Raw genomic sequence first — 25,373 nt, forward strand, 5'->3', positions numbered from 1 at the left:
AGCCATTTACAGCTTTAATGTTTGAAAATTAATCCCATATTAGTCTTACCTAACATCTGCTCCACCATTATTGGCTTAAATGGTGAATATTGGCTTAACCGGTAAATACTGAAAGCTTTTCTGAGTCTAAGAGGTTTGCAGCAGATTTTGTGGTGTCAGAGAGGACACTTCACACTGCAGTCCAGAAATACTGACACTCATACATCAAAAGCAGGGAACATACAGTTCCACCTCTATTTTAACACAATGGTCAAATGAGAGAACAAAATTCATGCATCGGGAATTCACCTCTGGCAACTTATCTCCTTGTATCTTAAATCAGTACCAGAGAAAATGTCACAGATAAGTTCCTCCTACATACTGAAAGAGGTCTGAAACTGTTGTACAGTACAGCCCATTTGACAGCAGATAATCACAGGACACCAACTGCTGTGAAAACAAATGCTAAGGAAGGCAGAAATTGAATAAATTAGTAGAGATACAAATTAAGTGTAGGGAATGCCTGTCCACAACATTCCATTGATTTCAGTTCTCTGTTCCAGGATATAAAAAGCACTAACCAAAGGAAAGAATGGCTAAATTACAACCCAGCAGGTTCATCCTTTAAGGACCTAATATGCAGTATCTCAAGGGATACAAATATAAGATTAGTTATATAAAGTCATCTAACCACAAAGGGAGGAAAAAGCTTTATTGTATCTCTCCACTGTTGATGATTAAATGAAAAGATGATGGAATAGCAAAACCAAACATAAATTACATCCCCATCACAGAGTAAAATCATCTCTCTGCTGACTCTTCCACCAGAAGAAGGTGAGACAAATTCAGAAGTAAAGTGAGGAGGATAATGCACTGAAAGCTGAAAAACAAAGCAATCAGTGTTTAACAGTGCTTCTACTCAGACTTTAGGTATCGCTTCATTAACACAATTAAAAAATATTTACCTTGTAACTGTGAAGTATGTAACAATGCATTTGAGGCAGGGCACTGTCCACGGTCAAGATGGAGCTCTCAAGTTAAGACATTTGTAACTTCTATCTTTCAGACATATGCCACACAAAAATCAGGCACGTATAAAAGATGCATTCAGCTGCTTGAAATTCATCTGAATGATTACTGATGTATAATTTGAATTGCCTGAGACCACAAGAATTTTTTCTGGAATTATCACCTCCACACAATGCCCAAAACTACCCCTGCCTGAACTCCTCGGCTGCTCTTATCAGTGGGGAGAAAAGAAATGTCTGTGGAAATGTAAGAGCAGGTTAAAAAGGACAGTTACGGGTATTGTTTCAGATGTTTTCTCTTTAAGATTAGTTTTAAAATATTTTAATATATTAAATACCAGAGAAAAGCATAATCATTATAAAAGGGAAGTCATCTTTGATACTCAACTAGGAAAAGAAAGAAGCATTTAAGTGAGTATGAAAAGATTACTGTGTTTGCAGAAGACCATTTCAGGAGCATCTTTTTGTAGTGACAGCAACATCCCAGCCTCAGCAAATGCCCAAGCCTCAGACTCAGATGGAGAACTTCTGTATCTCTCTGATAGCCCAAGGACAGAATTCAGCACATGACATAAGAGGGGTAACTCTGTGGGACCAACCCTGTCAACTTCTTAAGACTCAAAGCCTTAAATCATTGCATGACTATCTCAGTGGAGGTATTCATTTTTGATGATTCTCAAAAGGGAGCCAGTAAAAAGGAACCAAAACAACAACTACATAAAACTAGGCAACACAGACCAAGTCAGTAAACTCCGAAACATGTAAACTATTTTAAGTTTATAAACAAAATTATAAAATTTAAAAAATAACTACCATTTAGGAAATGCCCTCAATTGTTGTAAATTCACGTATTTGCACCCATGTCCCTAGACCATGCAAAGAGAGGATGAGTTTTTACTCTGATTAATTTTCAAAACCATAAAATATTTCCCAAGCCACTGAATAAACACACCTTTTTCCACTTTTTAAACATTTTTATTTTCTTGTACCCTAGAAATTCTTTTACCCAAGAACCATTATTTGTCATGAAAGCTCTGTGAAATAAAACACATGAAAAGTTACTTGTGTGATAACTAATTACATCCTTCAGTTACTGCCACCTTCAGCCCTCCTCACCACCATTCAACTCCTCACTGCAGAAAAGTAAGAGCTAGTACTGACCTCTGTAAATTAGGAATATAGCTACAAGGCAGCAGTTCAATACTAGAGCAACATTGTTTGACATCAGATAGATGATAAAAGGCTAAAGCTAGTGCAAAGGAGTGGAGTCAGGCCTGGCATTGCTACTTTTCCCACTTAATACGACGACTGCTGTGACAGAGACTTCACAAGAAGCTGTTTAAGAACTATAGAACTGTTACAGACAAGTCCCTGGTCAGAGGAGGGCAAGGTCAGAGACAGAGATCCAGCACTGAAGAAGCAGCTATTTAATATAAGCCATCCAAATGCTTCCTTTTAACGTCAACATTCTCTTGTCTTTATTGTCATTCATCATAAAAGAACATTGAAACCATAAGAGAAACTACAGGAGACTCAGAGATGCTAGGCTGGTTCCAGTGTTATCCATTCCTAGGTCAGCCCTCATTTTAGCACAGTTAAACTGAACAAACACTACTGTGACACACAGACATCTCTCCATACACCCCAGCATAGAAGAGACCAGAATGTGTCTATTAAAAGCATAAGGGCACATCTAATGCCTTCCAGGAGACATTCAACTACCTCTTTACAAGTTTAAAAATGTTTTTATGAACTTGGCATAATGATTCTCGGGAATATTCTCCCTTTTTCTTTTTTTCTTCTTCTTCTTGCTTGTTTTGTGTGTTCTGGTTGGTCTTTGTGTTTGTTTGCTGTTTTCAAACAGTTAAATTGCAGAAGATAGGGCCTCTGAGAAATGGAATAGAGATAGACTTGAAGAATCTTCCAGCACAAAAAAATTGTCACCATGCTAGCTAATGAAAACTTGTACACTCACATAAAAGAAACAGACATTTTGCTGTGCTTGAACATGTCTTTACTTTTTCTTTTTTGTTGTTATTTTGTAGAAAGACTGTCAAGAAAGAATTATGGGATTGTACACAACAAAATAAAAAGGATTAGGCACCCAAAGCAGAGCTCACCTGTTGCTTCTGCTAATGACTGTTTAGAAAGTGCACATTTGAAAACTCCTTTTTATTCTGTCAGCGAATCATAGGACAGTTATCTTTAATAGCTATTACTGAGACAGATATATAAAAAAATATCTTATTTCTCTAGCAGTCTTTATTTTATCAAAGGGATAATCCTTAAATGCTATGTGTCATTCACTTTAGTTTTTTTAAGTTGACAACATTTTGAGTAAAGTGCTCTGCTGTTCATGGGAAGATGTAAACCCATACCTAGGGATTTATTTTTTTTAACTGCCTACAGAGTTAAAAACCAACTGGTGAAGAAGTGGACTTACAGGGCCAAGCTTTGTGAATCAGTGTAGCTATACTGACAGGACAGTTTTATGCCAGCTGAGAATCTGATCCTTATGGTAATGAACAACAATAGAGAACTGGATTTTCATGCCCTTGGCGGAAAGAGAACATAAAGAAAAACACCTCCTTCCCTTCCCTTGGCAAATTTGGAATTGTGACTTTTTATGAATCCGCACAGTATGCCTATCCAAGCACTATAAATATTTACAAATGATCTGCTACACAATTTTGCTCCAATTTAAATTCAATTTTTTAATGTGTGAATACATATACTTTCATTAGCCAGCACACAGGTATCAGTACTTACCTGTGATCTAAATGATGAATAGAGAGAATAACCCCTGAATTCAAACGGGCTTGTTTTAAGGTAACCAGAATTGTGAATTCACATTGATTTCTTAACTTCTGAAAAAAGATTTCAGCTGTTTCTGGAGATGCCTTGACACTTCTTGAATTATCTAAAAAAAACATAAGAGGAAAACACTCAATATAAAATCTTATGTTATTTTAGATCTTCATTCAAATAGCTTACAAAATAAGAGGCTATTTTTGAGAAACACAACTGAACAGACATGCAAAAGCAGGGACCGAAATATTTCAAACATTAGTTTTGCATGCAATGGGAGCCATTTCAACGAAAGAGAACACATTTTCTAGGACACCTATTCTGTTCTGGGGAGGGGTGGTGTTTTGTTTTGATACAGGGTCATAACTCTTACTTTCTTCATGCATGGCCAGATGGCACCTTTAATATCTCATCTAAAGTTTGGGCTCACTAGCAATGAAGCTGAGAGAGACAACACTAGGCTTGAGCCTAAACCCTGACACATGACCGGAGCAACTTTTTAATGACTTGTACAAAAATGTTATGCTTAATAACATAGATAAATAAATAAACTAATTTGAAAAACCAAAACAAAACAACAATCTACTCAGCTATAAGTAATAGTTAAAAAACTCACCAAATGTCAAAATATATTATCACTAATTAATTGCTCTGTACTACACTTGAGTGGTATTTTCCTGCTGCTTCTTGCACGGGATGTCATGAACATTTGTTAGAGCAATGGAACACATACAATAAAGACTTTACTTCTAAAAACCCACACACAGCCCAGACTGATGCAATATTTCTGCTAAATTTGCACATAACATGCATAGAAAATAAAGCCCAAGCTTAAAACCTCTAGAGAGATAATTTACAAAATAAGATGTCAAATGCTGGAAAAATAATTCCCAATCTCCATAAAACATTATACCAGAAAAAAATTAATATACATTTTTAATGCACAAAATCAATTCATTAGGACGTGTAATCAGCTGTGTAAGAACTAAATCAATTCACAAGCTTCTTGTCACAGCAATTTGACCATTCTGCTCTACTTGGGGACACTAACCTAGGAACAGCAGTAGAGAGCTAACAGCAATAGAACTGGTGATTTTCTTTTGGCAGCGCTAGAGCTAAGCTCTCAAGTACACCACTTGCAGCTTACTCCACTATTCTTAAAACAGTTTTAAGCTAGGCCTATGAAGATGCTGATCTCCAATAATGGAAACAGTTTATTTTGGTTTATGGATCAGGAATATTTTAATATGTGTTTAAGAAATGCAACAACCTGGGAAACTCTGAAGTCCTAACCAAGCTCTTGCACAGTGTCACACCAGGTTGAATTTAATTTGTTTTTCATGAAAGGGAATACAAAAGAAAATATTAATTTCTACCAAATTCCGATGATATTCTCACAAGCAACTGATGAAAGAAAATATCTGCGTAACACTCCTACCCTCAAAGAAGGCCAGCTCATACATAACTATCCCCCTCTTCTACAGGCACTTTTTTCCTAACTGGAGCTACTGGGATGCAAACACTAGAGATGGCTTGTGCTTCAGCAAGGAAACAAACCCTCACAGTCACATGGAGCTCTGAAGAGCCGCCCCAGTCCTCAGCACTGTGTGAGAGAGGCAGGGGAAACACAGAGCTGTCAACACCCACAAGACAGGAATAATTTTTGAGGTCTCTTCATGTCACCCTGAATCATTAGCTAATCACTACAATGGATGAAAATTTGCCATCCTTTATTCTATAAAACTTTATCTGGGTATCCTATAATCATTACCATGGCCTTAGATAACCTTCTTGTATACTGAGAATAGCATCAAGACCTGATTACATCATGCTGGCAGCCTATATACTAAGATTACCATCACACTAACTGCTAGAGTGTTACATTGCCAAAACACATGGCCATTCAGTTTTGGTATTGCAAATAGGTCATTTCACACTTGCTGCTCAAAAAAGCTGCACAGCCTTTTGAATTATTACTACTCTTACAAAGCACAACACCCTTTGCTCATGGCAGGTATCAGGAGGATTTCTTAAAAGCAAGATGACTGAAAGGTCCTTGATCTGTCAGATCCATTCTTTTCACACTAACACAAGAGTGCAAATCCCTCCTTCCAACTGCCTTTGAACAACAGCAGTCGGTGCTTGATAGATCACCAGCTGTGCTCAATAAATATTGCTTCAGGCTTCTTCTTGTTATTTGGCTTCTAGTAATCAGTTTAAGACCCAACAAAAATACTTTACTGGAACTGGACTTCTTCCATAATAGTTTGGAAAAATCAAACTGGTATATCTCTGATAATAATTTGTGGTTTCTCAATAGGTACATAAAAACCTCACACTATGAATATTTCTAATGCACAAAACCAAAGGCATAAATCTTTTCATATTGGAGAGCAAAAATAAGAAAAGAATTATTAGTTTAAATGAGAAATTTGTTTCTAGCCATGATACACATATTTTGGGTTTATTTTCCTAGAATATTGCATGTGATTGGTTTGACCACACCACAATGACTCACAAATCCAGTGTCATCACTCCCTCTTTAACTTATAGAAACATGAAAGTGACAATTAAAGAAACAAAAATCCAAACTCAAAGCATGTCTCATTCCTTGCTTAGGCTAAGTCTTCCAAGATCTAACATTGCAAAGCTGTCTGAAAGCCCAGTAAAGAAAACCACTGACCATAAGACCTGCAGGAACTCAGCCCTTCAGAAGACAAGCTTGGCAGCTGCCTGTGCTCACAACAGCCCTCACTATTAGGACACATTTTCTCCCCTCAGAAACAATCTGCAGTCAGAGCTCTGCAGCAAACCCCAAAATCACACCAGTGCGTCCTGAAGGGGTCAAGAGCAGACATTGTCATTTCAGTCATTTGCATGAGATAATTACTGCACTGTAACAGAGACAGCAAGTAACTTTCACCAGGACTCACTCCACAAGTCCAAAGGACTTCCACCAGTCCAAATGGGTATTGTAGAAAGAAGCAGCTTTACCCTTTTTGCTCACCAGCCTTTAACTGCTCTCATCCTCCCTGTGGTGACAACTGCATTCATAAAAACATATGAGGAACTATCACAGGCAACTGATCCAGTCTTAACTAGTCCAGCTGTGCCTCCCTACCAAAAAAAAATTGGTGTTGGAAGCAGCCATGAACAAGTTATGGGAGGTAAGCAGGAAAATTTCCATACACAGCACCAGCAGCATACTAAATCACACAGTGGAATGATTCAGGACAAGCCATTAATTACCATTCCTTTCCAGTCCACAATAAAAGAAAACAGTTATTAAATGGAATGAGAAACTTGTCCGAGAAAAGGGTATGTTCTCAAATTTCTGAAGAGCATATAAAAGTAAACATACAGTATTAACTGAATTATAAAACAAATTCCTGCAGAATAGTCTTTGAAGGAGGCATTCTAACTAATTGAGCTCCACAGTTTGTTTCATGTGCACATAATCAGCTTTTAATAGCAGCATCTATAAATCAGTTCTGCATCTGACTCTAGGTCTGCTGAATTATCCAAATTAAATTCCAGTGGTTTGTGAGAAAAAGGAGGTCTGAAGGCTAAAATGAGGCTGAAAAATATAATTGGCTCTATTTTATTTCAATTTCCTACACTAGGAGGGAGGAGTGTCACAAGCCTATATTCACATCCTGTCACTTTCCCATATTCAAATTTATTAATATTTTCTTAACTAGGGAATTCACATAGCCTACAAAGGGCAATTTCATATTGGGTTTCTTATACCATTTGTAAAGGGTTTACATTTTGATTGTTCTTTTATTTAAGTAACAAATATAGACTAAGCTGCACTCAGACAACTGGGCAGCATGCAAAGCCAATCCAAAAGCAGAATCTTTCCAAGGTTGACAGAGTACAGCAGGATTTTAATGCAGCGCATTCAAATTCAGGAGTTATATTTCTGTAATGAAAAATGAAGATAGGAAGAAGTAAAACAACCTTTATTAGACCACAACCTTGTTTGACGTGATATGCATTTCATCTTTCAGTAGAAAGGCTGGTAGTTTTGCTATTCAAACTGATCCGTAAGACGAGCTCATAAAACATTTTGAGCTTCTTTGCCTAAAAAATTTGTCCATTCCCTTCTCACAGATTCCCAGTTGTTTCAGAGAGAATAGCAAAACAAGCAGCTGCAGTTTTCCAAACCCACGTGAACATGAGTTGGTTTCTCCAAGGCTGTAGGAAGGAGCTCTACAAGAGTCTGGGGAAAGGTGTTGCAGTTCCACCCGAAATTCAAAAGGCTACAAGATACAGGGTAGATGCTAAGCCTGTAAGACTCCACTGGGGCCATTCCCAAAGGGTGTGCTTCAGCTGCAGGGCCCAGGAGCACTGCCCAATTCCCAAGCATGGGTGAACTCTAGGACTACAATCTAAATGTACATCAGGATACAACTGGGTACATCCAGACCTCCATGACCCAAGTGCTCCCTGTGAACTGGATACAACCTGATCTCCCCAGAACAAAAAGGTCACAAATGCCAGGAACAAGGACTCTACTAATTAATTTCCCAAGCAGTATGACTGGGACCTTGGATGCCCCACAGACTGTTTAGGGACAGCCCACAAACTGCCCTTGTAGCTTAGACACCACCATGGTGTGGGTGTGTCTGCCTTCTTATTTCCGCCAAAGAAATGCTTCAGCAAGGATTCACACAGATAGAAATGCAGTGGATGGGAAGGAGAAAAGGAAGAGGGCAAAATGCTCTTCAGCTAAAACTAAACAATTGAAACAAAAACTGAATTGAAGCCAAATCATTAAATCAAATAAAAACAAGGGGGGAAACGTCACAGTTTGTTCTTGCAGCATTTGGGGAGGTTCCAAATTTGCATTTGCTTTGTAGCTTCCTCTGTTCTGAATGTCAGCTAGAGCTTTGGTGTGTCATCCAGCATGGGCTTTCCTCCAGCTCAGAGCGTATGCAGAATCCTACAAGTCACAATGGACTGACACAAAAATAGAAGACCTGTTTCTAAACACATTTCCCCCCCAGTATAAGTATTGGCTGTTCATACTTATATCCCTGAAAAACACTGATCATATCACTTTTGGACAAAACTCTGGCTCACCTACATGCTAAATACTTTGATGTTTAAAGTCATTTTGGCATAGCTGAGAACACAAATCCAGTGGGAGACAAGAGGAAGGAAAGGTAACCGAGAGCCTGGACAACCAGGCTTGAAGGCAGTTGAAGTGTTTCTGGTCTGAAACAGCTGAAGCATTATTATGGACGTAAGCTGCTTGTTTAACTGGGAGTAGCTGGTGCATTTGTCTAAATGACCATGATTTCATTCAAAGTGCTTCGCTTAAATGTTTTCTTCTCTATGGTCACAGCCCCCAGAGAATTTTTGCTTGGTCTACTAAGCTTGTTTGCTCTTTTTTTTTTTTAAGCTAGAGGAACATTAAAACTTGTCAACTATTCAAAAAAAAGAAGAAAATAGAACATATTTAATAGGGGGGGAAGCTTCTACCTAGTATGATGGATAGAGATAACTGAGTTGTAGCAAGCCCTCAACTATTGTTGCCTGCTCCTGGCACTGACTTGGATGACTCTTTAGGATAGACTTTGCAAATCCATGACTGTCTGTGGAAGACAACAGCTGTAATATAACACATATTCCCTATAAATGGACAGCAATACCACCAAGATCTGCCTAGAAGCATTCTGCAAGAGATGATACAAAACTAGTCTGAGAGTGATTATGCTAGTGGCTGGGTTTAGTCTCTGAGCTTATGCACCACTGCCTGCTTCTAGAAAACAAGGAAAGTCAGACCTGACTGAATCATTCTGCAATGCTAAGCTTACCTTCCCACAGCCCAACTAGTAAGACTTCCCCTGCTGAAACAATCTCTTTGCATCCCTGTGAGGCTACAAAACAGTTGTCAAGGTGCCAGCCACTAAATTACAAACTCTTTCAAAACATGGCCAACCCCCTGAAATGATCTTGAGAATCATTCTTGGTGGCACACATATACTTAACTAGACCAGACTGTGTGGAATGGAGAAGGTGGATCTTCCCTTCCAGGCCACCCACCTTCTACATGAGCAGAATCCAACTGCTCCAGTGAAGGGTACAGCTGCTCAGCATGATTCTTCCCCTGGATTACAGATCAGGGTAGTGTTATTTCAATGGTGGTGCAAACAGCCATAAACAGTGCCTTAGCTCAGACTGTACATCCACACAGCACACAGAAGTAATGCAGAAAGAGCAAGCAGAGGATTTACACCACTATATAAACACCCATTGGAGCATAGGATTATGTACCATGGCTCCCTCAATCTCAGGCTTAACCTGCCAGAGCACAATGCTAAAACACTTAGACATCTTTCAGCTTCCCTTGGGCTGCTGTCCCTTCAGCAAAGAAGGAATTTGCTCCAGGATTACAAGTGGGAGTAACTTACTGTAATGTCAAGCAGCCCAGATGCACTGCAAAAAGTCTGGTGCACTCTTCCAAAAATATGTCAGGTCCACGACCAAGTATTTCATGACTTTTGGACCCAGTAGGCAAAAAGTAAATGAAAGATAAATAGGTATAGAAGAGGTTCTAGTGACCGTATTTGCAATAGCATATTTCTGAAAATTTTTCAAACCTTTTGCAAATGAAAGGATAAGAAACCTAATCATAGGAAAACCTGAATTTGAATGTGTAGGACGCCAGATTAGAAGTATGTACTCTCAGCAGAGGAGGCTGAAACAGCTGATTTGCTAACAAGCAATACAGATCCTGCCACACTAGACTGCTAATAAAACAACTCCTACCAAACTGCCATAGAAAATCAGAATGTGCTCTCCAGAACATTTCTGAAAGGAATTTTAGGAATGTATAGATCAACACGCAGGGAGGCACCACACATACAAAAGTAATATCAAGAATTTTTAAAGGCATACATGATACAGAAAACTTTTGTTCCTTGTACACCAGAAACACTATCCCTTTCAGAGTAACTATGTGATCATGCTAGATACTACCACCAGGAGAGAGGGTGCTATTCAGTGGGCACCTGTTACATGATGGCAAAAAAATGAAGATAAAAGATTTCTGTATTTGTTACTGAAATTCCACTCCTAGGAAATTAAAATGTTCGCTGTGTAGTGTGCTCTGCACCATGTATTTGTTATTGTAATGCTTTCTGGTGATTTAGAGGTTCCAGGTTATCAATTACATGATGCAATAGCTTTTTTGATTACCAGTTTTCCCTAGCCTATACTACAACACTATTCTTAAATCCTTTTTAAGTGTTGAAGACACTTTGTATGTGCTCCCTCATAGGTAGAATAAAGTACTGCTACTTAGAATTATGTTGTTTAGGTTTTTCACAGCCAATACCACTATAAAACACACTATGTTTGAACACCAATGTAGCATGGAGTGGAATTTCTTTTGCTTCTTCATTTCAGTAGAAGTTGCAGCTATATTTAAAAGAGTGCAGCTACAGCTTTATAAATATATATGTGTATATAAACATGCACACACAGAGCTCCCTTTAGGCACAAAGCAGCTTTCTAGAAGCTGCTTTGAGAGCACCTTGAAACCTGAGGAGAAAATCAAGCCTGCCTTGTTTTCCTTACAGCTGCCATCTGTGGCATATGCACCTAGTTATGCTTGGTTGCAGACTGTCACATGAGCACTTTGTGTCAAACTGACCTAACAACAAACAAAAATATCACACCAAGAAACGCTGTTAACACTGGGACATTGAAGAGCAGAAGAAAAACAATGCTTCGCTTTCCTGCCCTACTGGTACTGTAATAAGGGCATGACACATGAGAATTGTTAAAAGACTGATTTTATTTTCAGTCCCTCATCATATAGCATGGCCAGAATTTTAGCAGTTTTTCAAGTCACGGCAAGGGGGAGGACAGGAGGAGGAGGAGGCAGTGTTGCCAGCCTTTTCCAAATGAAAAGGCAGGTTACCAAAGGTAAACAAAGCCCAATCAATTAAAAACAATAAAGTACAAAGTTAATGGCAATAATAAACCACGCAAGCAGGTCATGCTAGATGTAGATCAAGCTGCATTACGTGACCTGACCTTCTCTCTGAAGATATGACACAATTCAAATTCTCAAATACATCATATTCTAGTGGTGCAATATCATACGACGACAGACCGTATAAGATCAGCACCCACCATGGCACCTCTGAATTAGGATCACGCTTGATGTAGGCACTCCAATACCCTCTCAGCAACACACCATGTCTCTCCCTCACTTGATCCTCACTGTGCAAGTGTCAGTAAGACTTACTCATGCTCTCTGCTCAGTCATTTTCTCTCAAAACCTCCTTTTGTTGTGACCAATATGCTGCTCCTGAGAACTGAACTCCCAAAACCTGTGTTTCACAGACCCATTTAGGCTGGAAAGGACCTCTTGAGATCATCTAGCCCAGCTGTAATCATTTGTGGATGACCTAGAAGGTTGGCCTGTTTCACCATGAAGAATCTGTTTCTCCCTCTTTTTAATGATTTGGATCTCTCATCTTAGTTTTCCTTCGTCTCTGGCTTTCTAGGATATAACTGGTTTTTGCCCGCATTAGGGTTAGTTGCCTTTGGCTCACTAAAACTCCACGTGTTAACATTTTAAGTGCTGGTTTATTTTCACACCACACAATGGTGAGCTTAAGAAAGCATTAATATGAGATCTGTTGTAATTTTATAGATGACCACAACGATTCAGTCTGCATGAAAGATTAACTTCTGACACAAAAGAATGGCTGACAGTCACACAGATAGAGAGCTCTAGAAAACTTTAACCCATATCCTAATGGCAAAAACAGAGCAAGGTAGGGGGAAGGAGGGCACCACTGGAAAAAATTATATCTGAAGCATGCCAGATACATCCAACATCTCCGTTTTTAGCCACAGGTCTCCAGCAGCAGACTGAGCAAACAGCAGCAGATGGGGGCAGAAGGCAGGAGACTGAACTGTAAAGAGAATTCAGGCACCGGCAGAAGCAGGAAGTGGCAGAGAGACCACACCCGAGGGTAGAGAAGGGACACCAATGCCACCATCCATACTGGTATACTTGGAAAAATCTCTACTCACAGGATATGTTTTGATGCGAGGAAAAGGTAAAGGTTAGAAAGTTTTTAATTGGGACCCTCAAAAAGGAAAGATGCCAAGGAATACCATATACATAACTCAGCTGTGAGCAGGGCAGACAGGTAGAAAATACATGGAAGAGTTGAGCCAACCATTACCAGAAATTTCAAGAATGCTGAGAAAGACCAGAGCTCAGATTCTCCAGAGTTTTCATTTAAATCAGGTATTAATGGAGTCCATGCTTCTGTGAATGTGCTCACTAGCCCTGATGAATCAGCTACAGGTTTAAACTCATGCCCAACTTATAAGCTTGGATGAGTTAAAATTGCAAAATGTTTCCAATCCCTAATTTGCTCTTGTAGACTTGTTTTAGCCAGACATCATCCAAATATACTTAAATGCACCAAATAACAGGTTTTGGGTGAATACAAAGGCACTGCTTTAATAATTGTGTACCAGGTGTTTGATGCTACTTTGTGCCTTAGAAAAACTCCCCCTATGCCATATCAATTTCACCAACACCCCAGATCCCCAGTGTACAGAAAGACTTAAACAATCATCCACCCATCCCTTAGCATATTACCTGAAAGTAACACAGTGACTACAACTTAGCTACATAGCTAATTCTTCCTAGGTATTTTATTTCATGCTATCTTCTAAAAAAATCAAAAGTATGAAGATTTCCACCACTTCTTTTCAGCAGCTATTCCACAATCTAAACTAGTTCACTGTGAAAGTTTCCTTTTATCTTAAATCCTCTCCATTTGTAGTATCACTACATTACTCTTACCTCTAGCTCTTTGAATACTAAATAATTCCTTCATTTTAAACCTCTAAGAATCTTCTAATACTAGACACTTATCATACAACACTTTTGTCATTTCTTGGACAAGCTGTACATACTCAAGTTATTTCAAAAGATTTCTTACTAAGCCTGTCCTTTTGTTACTGAATAATCATGTTCGCTGTTTTTCTCTGCAGTCCTTGCAATTCATTGATATTTTTCTGAAATGCAAAAACCCAGAGTGAATGCAATAACCCAGACTCAATTTTATAAAAAAAATTCAACCTCCCAGATCTCCTACTCCCATATGCTTTCCTTATGCTAATGGTGTGTGCAGGGATTCTCAATAAGAGCAACACTGAACAGGGTACACAAGGTTTTCCTCAAGTCTACCCTCTTCCTCAAACAAGAGCTGAGCAAATCTAGGGACTATTCCAAGTTTGAGGGATATTAGTTAATGTTACAGAAAATCTTAAGAGTGCCTTTGAAACAGTGAAGGCACAATATGCAAATGCATGCTTAGGGAGCTATTAAAACACAGATTATTCACCTCAAAAACTAGAAAAGGTCTTTTGGAACTCTTCTGGATCATTACACAGCTGCATCTAGAGACTGATGGGCTTCCAGACAGAGTCAAGGCTGGTACATGTCATCTTCTCTTTTAGGATAAACACTGCGGATGTTATCACCATATAATTATACTTACATAAGCATTTATGTTGGGGAAATTGTACAAACATTGCTTTAACAGAGTGAGAAACTACAACTGGAGGTCCTTTTCTTATTATACTCCCTCTATATTTTCAGAGAGGGAAATAGCCACTCAAATTCCACTAAAAGAGTTCTCAGTTATGGATCGCTAGCAATATTGATTGTAATGGCTCCTTTGGAAACATTACAGTTTATCGTAGCAATGCTGGTGCTGCAGCAAATATGTTAATCTGCTAAAAGCCTTTTGAACACTGTATCTTCAGAAGTCTCTTTTAGTCTACTGGTCCTTTTAGACCATGCTCATTTCTTTAGCACCTTGCAACAGCCCAGAGTTGCATGCATCATCTCATGAGATGACTCAACATAAGAGTCAGTTTTCTAAGCTTTCGTGTTTCTCTGAAGTCATCAGCATCACACACCCCCTCCAAAAAAAATTATGCACCAAAAAAGAAAAGCAAATAAAATGTTAACAAATAAGAATTTTTTGCTGTAATATTCTTCCATGTTGAAAATGGCTACCGAATTTTTTTTCTATTTGAAATATTTGAGTGAACATTCATAATAGGTATTTATTGTGGAAAACATGTCCAGGCAAAAAAAGAAAATTAAAATCCAAAGTACCCTTTCTTACCATATTCCTCCTCAGATTTTCCTGAGAGAAAATAATTTGGATAATGCCAAAATGGAAAAAAACAGCATTTCTTACACATTGAGACAAATATAAAGGAATTTAGGCAAAACAGATGGAAAGAATAAAACCAAACAAATAGTAAAAAAACCTTCTTCACCCCTTATTAAGCTGTACCTTAGCAGTACAGGTAGCTCAGTGGGGCTGCACTTTGGCACAAAACCAAAGGGGACAAAAAGTAGAGAAGAGTCACTACACAGAAGTACAGTTTTCCATGACAGCTGCATAAAATTTCCAGCTCTTATCCAACAGTTTTAAATAACTTATGAACTCAGTCCTGTACTTCCCTGAAGACTTGGTGGAAACAATGAAGTTAACCATACTTGGAGTTATTTTTCTAAGCCAGCACCTGTATACCCTGGAGGATACAGACTGGAAGAACATAAGCTGGGGAGGAGGGGAGAGTAGAAAACCTATTTCCCACATCTTATAAGCAAAAGGTAGAGTGAAAACAGACAATGTGACTGATATAAAAGGGATGTGTAGGAAATGCTGCTGTCCTTTGTGACATCTCACTGGAGAATGAGCCATGCTGCAATGGGGGAAGAAACCATAAAAAAAAGATTAACCTAGCAAGTCTCCGGCACACTTTGTGACTACAGAACTATGCCACAGCAAAAGCAATTACATAAGGGTAGCAAGACCTCATTTTCCCCCATCACTTCCTCTTGCTCATGCAATCCTCCCCCAGCAACATGGAAAGATGCACTTCACAGCTACCTAGAAGGGTCACTGTCCTCTCTCTCAGGGCACATGTGCTGCACACGTGCTGGGTTCTCTCTGGCACACAGGACAAATGCTGTCCTGCTGTCAACATCACTGCCATGCTGCCAGGAGAGGCTGCCAGGTGAGCAGCCATGTGCACCTGCCTGCTCTTGATGGGGACATCAACATGGAGAGAGGCATCCTGGGCCTCTCCAACCATCAGGTCCTTCCTCACGGCACTAACCAGGGCCCTGCCCCTGTCACATCACCACCCTGACTCTGTCTCAGTGTATTCCCCTTTCACATGTGCCTTACAGCTGTACATCATACTCATCTTCAGCTTTCCAACAAAAATGCCAGGTTGAGCCCTGAGATAATACAAGACTCAACAAGGTTTTTGTACTTGCAATATTTCAGAAGAGGCCTCACTGTAAAGGCAGGAAGAAGCAAATGCAATTCTGTCTGCCATTAATCAGTATGAATTGTTTCGGGCAATACTGAATATATAAACAATACATGGTTATTTGCATTAACCTGGACAACCACACACTCATTAAAAAAAAAAAAAAAAAGTTTTAGAGATCCATCGTTGTCCCAGTAGAAAACAGACCCCCAGGGACTTCAATTTATTGCAGGGATCAGATGCAACCTGGCTTTGAAAAGCACAGGCTCAAGTCCACAAGAACACAATAAAACACAACTTTGCTTTAAATGGAGTCACTCCCTGCTGATTAATAAATTCAGGTATTAGTTCACTCCAAAGGCTGAAGTATCAGAGACTGGCGATGTTAGCTGTGCTACCAAGCCCAGGCAAAGCCACCAAAGTCATGCTGCTTGGTACCACCTCCCATGGGAATCTGGGAGAAGTAAGGGAGCCTAAAGAGGTAAGCAGGTATCATCTCTCCCTGTACTGCAGCTTGTTCAAGAATCCATGCTCTTAAGAATTTATCAGACTGAAAGGTGACAAGAGCCCACATCAAGGCACATAGAAAGAGATGTGAGAAAAAAAAAGAAAAAGCAACCCTAAAGTCTATAGAGGGAATATTTAATCTCTGATTATTTCCTTTCCCTTCCCAGAAAAAGCTCACTGCAGAAAATCAAAAGAAAACAAAACAAAAGGACAACAAAATAACATTTGTGTAAAATACTCTTTCTTGGGATGAACAATGACAATTTTTAGAGCTTTACTTAAAGCAACTTTATTGCTTAACACTTATACTTCTGTGATAGTAATGCCTAATACACACTCTCAGCAATAATATTTATTGGAAACTTTCAGCATAAGACAGCTGCAATCCCCAAATGCCACAAGCAAAGTTTTATGTCATTCCTTAACACTATTTTGTATCAACTCTGCACTAATGACTGCATTCAGGGATTACAAGCTTTTCTTCTCAGTTTTCATGTTACCTGCCATACATTAGCTGCCCATTCACTTTCCATGTCTCAGCCCTACCCTCTGCTGTCCTTTATAACTTTCCCCTTTATTTTACAGATAAGCCAGCACAGCAGTAGTTAGCAAGCAACACAATCTCCAGTACTGGGCACATTCATGAATATTCAGCAGGGGGTAAGTGCGTCATAGTTCTCCATGCATTAAAATTAAAACTCAGCATGGTTTGGGATGGAAAATGGATATAGGATCCTCACATACTGCCTCTTCCTTTTTTAGGCAGGGTCTTCAGGCAGCAGACACTTCACAAACACCTCCTCTTGCTACCACTACTCCTCATTCCCAGAGGGGGAATAGGCTGAATATTAAGTCCTTCTGGAGCAAGGGGGTGTCTTGCAGGAGCAGCTAGACCAGCAGCTCTAGCAAAAGCAGCCCAGCTTTTCAGGGCTCTCCTGCCACCCAGCCTGGCTCCCCAGCAGCATCAATCACAATCCTGGCAGTGCCCTACCACAATGGTTACTGTTTGCACAGGTGTAGAGGTGACTTTAGAAAGTTCCAGAGGTGGAAGGCAGCAACAGGAAAGCTTTGGCTGTTACTCCAGTCCTTTCTGGCTACCACACTGTCATGGAGCAATTGCTTCCCCTAAGCATTTCTAACATCAAAAAACATGCCAGCACTCACCAAAATAAACTTTGATTAAAACTTTTGTTATCTGTCTATGATCTCTATGCTGGAGGTCCCACATTTTGAGGATTCAGTGTTTCTGAGAGAAACCAGTTTGCACACAAGACAAAAAAAGATGCAGATAGGTATTCACTCTGCAGTCAGCTAAGCCAGTTGGCAACATTAACATCCCCTTTCCCAGCTGTCTGTTACCATTCCTCTGGGAGATGGGTACAGCTGGAAAAAGGGGATTTTACAGGACTCTAATCCATGTCACTGCAGTCAGCCAGGTTCACTCCTGAATCTGGCTGATTTTGCCATCAGCAGATATGGGAACACTCATATAATCTCTGGCTTTGGAAGAGCTGTGGGGACAGTAACCTCTAGCTTCTGGGCAGTGACAAGCAGCTCAGAACAATAGTATTTTCAGCAGGCTCAGCTGGAACCTGGAGAAAGCATCTGTCCAAAGTTTCAATGACAGGTGGCAAGGGAAAAGCTGTGTGAAGTGCATAGGCAATGTAAATATCTGTGAGAGAAAGTTGAGTAAACTGTGCTTTTAAGGCTTTATTTTTAGCTCCTTTATTTAGTAAATGTCCAGAGATGACATCATGAGACAAAATACAGTGAACTTTCCAAAGGGATATAAGATACAGTAATATTGACTTGCTAGTATTTTAAAATAATGTGCTAATGATCCAGTCATACCACAGGTAACAAATCACTTATACCAAGAGGCCTATTTTAGGGGGCTTTTTTCTGCCAGCAGTTTATGCCAGCTAGTACCAATTCAAAGAACAGTACTGCTGAGTCCTTTCATTGATCCCACTGAGAGATTAAGTTATTTTTTGGTGGTTTACAGTACATCTTGATCACCATCCGAATATACCGTATTTTGCCTCTAAAATTATCCTTCTTCATTGGAAATATCAAAATATTATTTATAACCACATTATGAGTTACATACCCTAACTGGCACAGAAAAAACAAAAACAACAAAACAACCTCTGAATAAATTCCAAATTCTGCATTCAGATACACAAGCCCTCAAATTTCCATGACTGACATGTCCCTTTCATCTTTTCCTTAAATACATGTTCCTGTGTTTGTAACCTTCTGACTGCAATCTTTCAACCTTCTCTTTGAGGAGAATAGACACTTTTTGATGGGCATATACTGTCCTTACACATCATCTGGCTTTCATTTTTGCTGCCTCTCATCACTTGACTTACAGTGCACCTTGCACCACTCTCCACTGGTGTTGGAGGCAGTTGTCTCCATTACTACACACACACACTCTCTTTGGACAAAGATAGTCTGATCCATAGTATCTGCTCTCAACAAGTAATATCCAGAAAGACTATCAAAAAACTGTATCTATAAAATACATATAATACAGAGTTGAAATGGAGGAGAGAAGGTGGCAAAAAGTGACTGCTTAGTGAAATCCAGAGGAGACCAAGTTACTCTTGCAGCCCTTCTTTAGACTGTCACACTTCAACACACCATTTCCTACTGCCAGCAGAAATATCTGGCTTCACTGGGACCTGGCATGTGCTTAATGTTACATCTCCTAGCATAGTCTTGAGTCAATCACCCAAAACCCTCATCACCTTTCAGCCTCTGTTGTTGTGGTTTTGTCCACCTCTTCAATTTTCCCTGCAGTTACATATGCAACGAGTGCTCTTGTAGCAATATGATTTCCATACTTGAACAGGAAAATAGCAACACTGGATACTCATCTGCACCTATCTCCTCAAATCATATCAATGCAGTATACTCCCAAGAAAAGGCCTATAAGAAGGACAATTTGTATTCCTCCAAAAGCCTTCTTTAACAACATTAATTACACTTCAGTCCACCCATCTGGTTTGGACTTTACTCAAGTGTCATCCTTGTTTTGCAGAGAGAAGACCAAAGGTGTTGAAAATTTCACTGACTTATGTAAACAGCTGCCAACAGAAAGACATTTGTGACATGGATATTCTGACTTCAGTTCTGCTGCTCTGACCAGCAGAGGAATAATTTTCTTCAACATATTTTGACATAATAATATCTGCTGTTGGCTAGAAAGTGCTGGCAGATGTTCACATACAGCGACACTAACATTTTTGAAGACTTCCTCCTGTTTTCTATTCATAATTGTATCTTCCCACAAGCTACACTGGAACGTTTCACAATTACTTTGTACATCACATTTCCATAAAAAAGTCCCTGCAGCTAACTAGAGCCAGATTACAGTGGCATTCTGTTGCTACCATCCATGACAACCAAGGAGCATCCGACACCTAAAAAGCTTTAGAATCTAGCACCTAAATCCGCTCAAGTCAGGTACACATGCAAGAAAAAAAGAGTCCAAGTAACCGCAAATTTCAAATGGCGAAAGTTATTTCTAAATCAGGAATTGTAGAAGAAGCAATCTAAATTATCTTGACTGAACAGTAACAGAGTAAAACTACCTTTAGAGAGTAACTGCTTATAGTTGTATATGGCCTAGAAATACAAGTACCTTTGAAAAGTCAATTTCACAAGGGAGATTTTGTCAGAACAGCCAATTAGATGCTAAACCCCTATATTGAAAATTGATGCTACATCTAATTAAGCAGTCAAAACTGACTTTTTGCCTAGAAACTGATGTAAAGAGACTACTCTGCTTTAACTATATGTACAATTTTCCCATCATATATCTTTAATTGTCTATTACCTGTTGGCAGTTCAACATGCCACATTCATAATTTCCTTCTAAAATAAAGAACTGCACTTAGGACTTATGAATGATTTAAGCTTATGTAAAATAAGGCTTTACATCAGTTGAAAATGTCAAAAAAGGCAACATACTAAAGTGTTGTAAATATGTATATGATACAAGAAAAGATTCACTATCTAAAGAAACCAAGAGGCAAAGGATCACAAGTTAGAGCTTCCAGAGTAAGTTCACAAATCATTCAAAGACATTTGCGTCATTGTCACAAAATCTTTTCTGTCTAGGACTAAGCCTTTAGCTGGAATAAAGAGGAAACCACATAGACAAAACCAAATTTCAAGTCAACACATACATGTATTTGAAATTCACACACTGCAAATACATACATTAAGAGGCACACATTGCAGCAGTGTTCCTAAACTGTGAGTTCCAAGAGCAGAACAAAAATGACCAAGTGGACCCAGTGGTCTGATCAAGGAAGGAAATTTCTCTACTTCTAAATGCAAGCTCGAAAATTAAAATCTCTCTGCTCAGTAAGGACCCCATTTACTATAAGAAAATCAGCAGTCATCCTATGCAGTAGCAGGGAAAATTATCTCCAGTCCTGCAGGGCATTAAAGACTTCCTAAGGGACAGTGAATGACTTCAACCACCATTTCGACACAAGTGTTTCCATCCTTGTTATTCCCCCGATTCTTCTCAACAAAATAAAAATGTTCCTGTGAAAATTTAAGACCCCTGCCTTTTTTTGTTACAAATAAACTGCTAACTCATTTGGGAACTATGTACAGTCATAATTGCAAAGAAAGAGGGAACAACTTGGGAAAAAAAAATTCTTTAGTAACCCAGTAATTTTTTTTCCTGGGAAAATATACAAGAAATTCTTATTCTTCCAAATCTCTAATCCTGTTACCACTGAAGACAAAATGAGTTTTAACTTCCCTGCACTCCCTCACCTCAACCCATTGCAGCACAATGGGGCTTCACCTCAGAACACTACCTTTAAAATTACATCTGTTTTAGGACACAAATCTCACTGACACACAAATGCATTGCCATTCTAAGCAGTCACCCCCTTCACAGAGGGCTCTGCTCTGCAGCCCATCACCGATGCTTAAAGCCAGCATGTGCCAGTCTTTCTGAGCGCACTGCCCATGTGTCTCCACATTCATGTCCATAGTGACACATGCTGGCTGTTCTGGGGAAGAACACCGCTAGAGAGGTCACCTTAAAAAAAAAAAAAAAAGCCTTTGGCGACTATTAGCTTCTGATAAATTATCTCATTAATGCAAACATGAAAAAGAAATTCCCTTTCCAGATCTTATCTCCCTTGAATCATAACTCTTCTGCACGTGAAACACAGCCTCTTGCCTGTTGCACTAGAAATCTGTTCAGATCCAAGCTGAAACTCCTGCCATGACACAAGAAGCCAACAGCCAAGTTCTCCTATTTTAAAACTGCAAGATGATGCAGAGATTTGCTTGTACCTCATCAGATAGAGCCATATTCCTTGTTCTTGTTTAGTCACAGATTACAAGGAGAAATTAATCATCTTTCAGAGAAGAGACTTGCTTCTAAAGGCCATTTTTAAGCTTTTTTTTATTATTAAATAGAGTTGGAGTTTTTTCCTGAAAATATTCTTGACTCCAGCTTCATTTAACATATCAGTATGTTATGTGAGCATAATTCAAAACCACACCGATAATGAGCAAGTGTATGGAATGTAAACAATGCCAATATAGTCAATGAGATATTTAAAGTGATTTTAGAGACTTTTATGAATTACAATATAAGAAAGTTTAATAATTTTTTAAAAACCTCCTAAAAGTATTTTTGGAAGATGGAAGATTACCGTTTTATTCTCATTCCTAATATTAATAAAGAAACAATTACAAGCACTAGAAGAGGCCAAAACCCATTCTTTGTTTTTAAGGAGGGGTACATCACGGAAGCTCCAAAGAGCCACTTTCCTTTGGCAAAAAAAAAAAAGAGTTTTCTTATTTCCAGCCATCTGCCTCTCTCCTCCAAGGCACCTCATTTCAGCATTTTGCTCGATTCACATAAAACTTTCAGTGAGCTTTTCCTTAGCTGGAACTGGGGTATGTTTAGCGTTTCCCAAGTAAAGCAGCAGAGTGGGTGGTGCTATTATTCATCACCGCACCCCACGACTCACAAAACAAGCCATCTGCCATCCCCGTTCCTGCTGTACTTTAATTAAGCGTCTACCAGTCAAAGAAAAAAAAAATGGGGTGAGAGAGGAAATAAATAAATAAATAAATAAAGAATAGGAGGGAAGCCGTAAAGAAGAGTGGAAGAAAAGCGAGCAGGAGGGGAAGGGACGGGATGCCGCTGTCTCAAAGCGAGCACACCCCTCGCGGTGGGGGACTTGGGGCGGGCGCGCCCGAGCGCGGCTCCGGGGCCCGACGGCCACGGCCGGAGCTGAGGGGCCGGGCGGGCCGGGGCGGCCGTACCTGGGAAGAGGAAGGCTTTGCTCCCGTTGTGCAGCCCCGGCACCTGGCGCACGCCCTCCGTTGAGCCTCCCAGCTGTAGCTCGGACAGCACGTCGATCTGCAACGAGGGGTCCACGCCAAAGCCTGAAACTGACCCAGAAAGTGCCGTCACCGCAACTTCCCGAGCCCCAGCCCCGCCGCCGCTCTCCGCACCTGCGGCCGCCCGGGGATCAGAGCATCGCCGCCGCGAAGCTCCGCCGGCCCCGCTCCCGCGTACTCTCCCGGCGGGTTCAGCATCCGCCTACCTGGCCCCAGGCAGAGGAGAAGGCAGAGCGTGCTCAAGCGGATGCCCGACTCCATGGTACACAGATGCGTTCAGTCCATAGTCCCTCTCCTCCGGCTGCTGCGGGCGAAAAGCCTCCGGGGCACGGGCTGGGTCCCTCCCCGCCTCTCACCGAGCGGCGCGGACCCCGCGCCGCCCCGCAGCGCGCATCACGGCGGGCGCCGCGCCGCCCCGCCGCCGGCCGGAGCACACAAAGGCGAGGGTGGGGGGCGTGCGGGCAGCGCAGCCCTCCGCCCGCGGGCAGACAATGGGGACGCCCGCCGGAGCCTCCCGCCGCCGTGCGAGCGAGCGAGGCCGCGGCAGCCGGAGGCGGCGCGCCCGTGCCCCGCAGCTCCCGCCCCGCCGCCGCCGGGCGCAGCCTCTCGCCGGAGAGCCGCCGCAGCCTCCGCCCGGATCCCAGGACGCCGCCGCTCTCCTCCCCGCCGTCCAGCGGGGACAGCGGCACCGGCGGGAGGGGCCGCCGGTTTATGCCACGGCCACGGGAGCCGCCCACCGCCTCCGCCGGGCCGGGCAGGGCTGGGCAGGGCTGGGCAGGGCCGGGGGAGGTGCCGCCGCGCCGCCCCGTCCGCCGAGGGAGCGCCGGGCGCGGCGGGGAGCGGGACCCGCTGGGGGGGCTCCGCTGGGAACTTTGAGGGGAAGCGGCGGGAAGGGCGGTGTGCCCCGAGGCCGCGGCTGGCAGCGCAGATCGGCGCTGGCCGTGACCCTCGGGGCGCTCGCCTGCCTGCCTGCCGGCGGCTCTCCGCCTGCGCTGAAGTCACCGCTTGGTTCCCGTCCCAGGTGGTGCCGTCCAGGGTCTGGCGAAGCCACCGGCTAATCTTTGAGCACGAATAAAAATAATTTGGGAAAGGGGGGGAGGGGGATGGGGAAGGCAATAAATCAGGACGTTTACAGTAGCTGACTGAGATGGGAATGTGCGGAGTTGGCGCGGGGCTGACAACCGCAGGTTCGCTTGCCCTGTTGTAAAGGACGATTCTACACAGCGGTCCTGTCCTCTTTAACAAACCTTCCTGCCGCCCCAGCAAGTGACATTTCTGTGCCGTACTTTGTGTGCCTATAAAGGGGGCTAAGAATAGCCTTATTCTTCACTTGCCTTTCATAGACTCCCAATGTGCAGGGCAGAAATGTCTTGTTGCCAGTTTGTCAAATTCTGCAGGATAAAGGATTGGGGAGGTTTTATTTTTTCCTAATTTCACATGCATGTCAGTAAGACCCTGATGTCACCTGGTGATTCCAGTATTGTTTACTGACGTCCCCCAAGTTCACCCTCTGTGGTCTTTGCAAATAATAAAATCTTTACAAGTAGCCTTTCACATCTTTCTCAACAATAACTATGAAGGCTCAAAAGGAAAGTGATTCTTTCCCTTTCAATGTTTCTATTTTTTTTCTCAAGATGACCATGGGAATCAATGGTAAATCTCCTTTTCTGACTAAATTAACCAACTGAGATACTAAGCACCATGCAAAGAAAACATCCTCTTCCTTATAAGAAAGGAAAAAAAATAAAACCCCAAAAGGAGAGAGAAGTGTCTATACATGCCAGTGAGAAATGCAATCCATCCCTCAACTCAAATCTAGAGAGTTAGGAGTTCAGTTCCAGTGTGCCCAACATGCATATATGCATGTCACCCTCAGAAGAACCACAGACTTCTTTCTTCTCCAGCTGGTGGAGCCAGTACAGCCCCATAAGAGGTACTTGTACAGCCACTTCCCATTGCAACTGGTCTGAAAAGAAACAAAACCCAAGGAAGACTGTCACTGGTACCACCCGTGTAACTGGTCACACAGCATCCCTGTTGAATCTTGCATAGTCACAGTCGTCAGGGACATCCCACCCCCATCCCAATCAGCACAGCACCTCTTCTGCACAAAAGCTTTGTCTCCAGCCTGTTAGTGACATGGAACTGTGCTCCCAAACTCATGAAATCCACTGGCTGCCAAAGTAGACTTAACAAATGATGGGTTTCCTTGGGAGAGTTAACGGGCAACAGCAACACATCAGTGATTGTCTTCATGCTATTTCAATTACATTGGCTACAGATAACTCAGCCAGAAGCAATTAC

The 25,373-nt window shown here is 41.3% G+C and overlaps 1 protein-coding gene across 2 annotated transcripts in view; it reads right to left on the minus strand.

Moving 5' to 3' along the window:
• Positions 1-23,416, minus strand: part of NELL2 (neural EGFL like 2) — a 134,897-nt gene extending 111,481 nt beyond the window's left edge. For both annotated transcript variants that reach the window (XM_085043685.1, XM_085043676.1), the window contains exons 1-3: positions 23,276-23,416; positions 22,992-23,120; positions 3,777-3,927 (exon numbers count right to left, since the gene is read on the minus strand). In XM_085043685.1, coding sequence (XP_084899811.1) covers positions 3,777-3,927; positions 22,992-23,120; positions 23,276-23,330 — 335 coding nt within the window. In that variant the 5' untranslated portion in view covers positions 23,331-23,416. The remainder of the gene's footprint in view (positions 1-3,776; positions 3,928-22,991; positions 23,121-23,275) is intronic.
• Positions 23,417-25,373: the final 1,957 nt, after the last annotated feature.

Source organism: Lichenostomus cassidix, chromosome 1Aa (genome assembly GCF_008360975.1).
Source record: "Lichenostomus cassidix isolate B80296 chromosome 1Aa, HeHo_3.0, whole genome shotgun sequence".
In the NCBI taxonomy this organism is placed as follows: Eukaryota; Metazoa; Chordata; class Aves; order Passeriformes; family Meliphagidae; genus Lichenostomus; species Lichenostomus cassidix.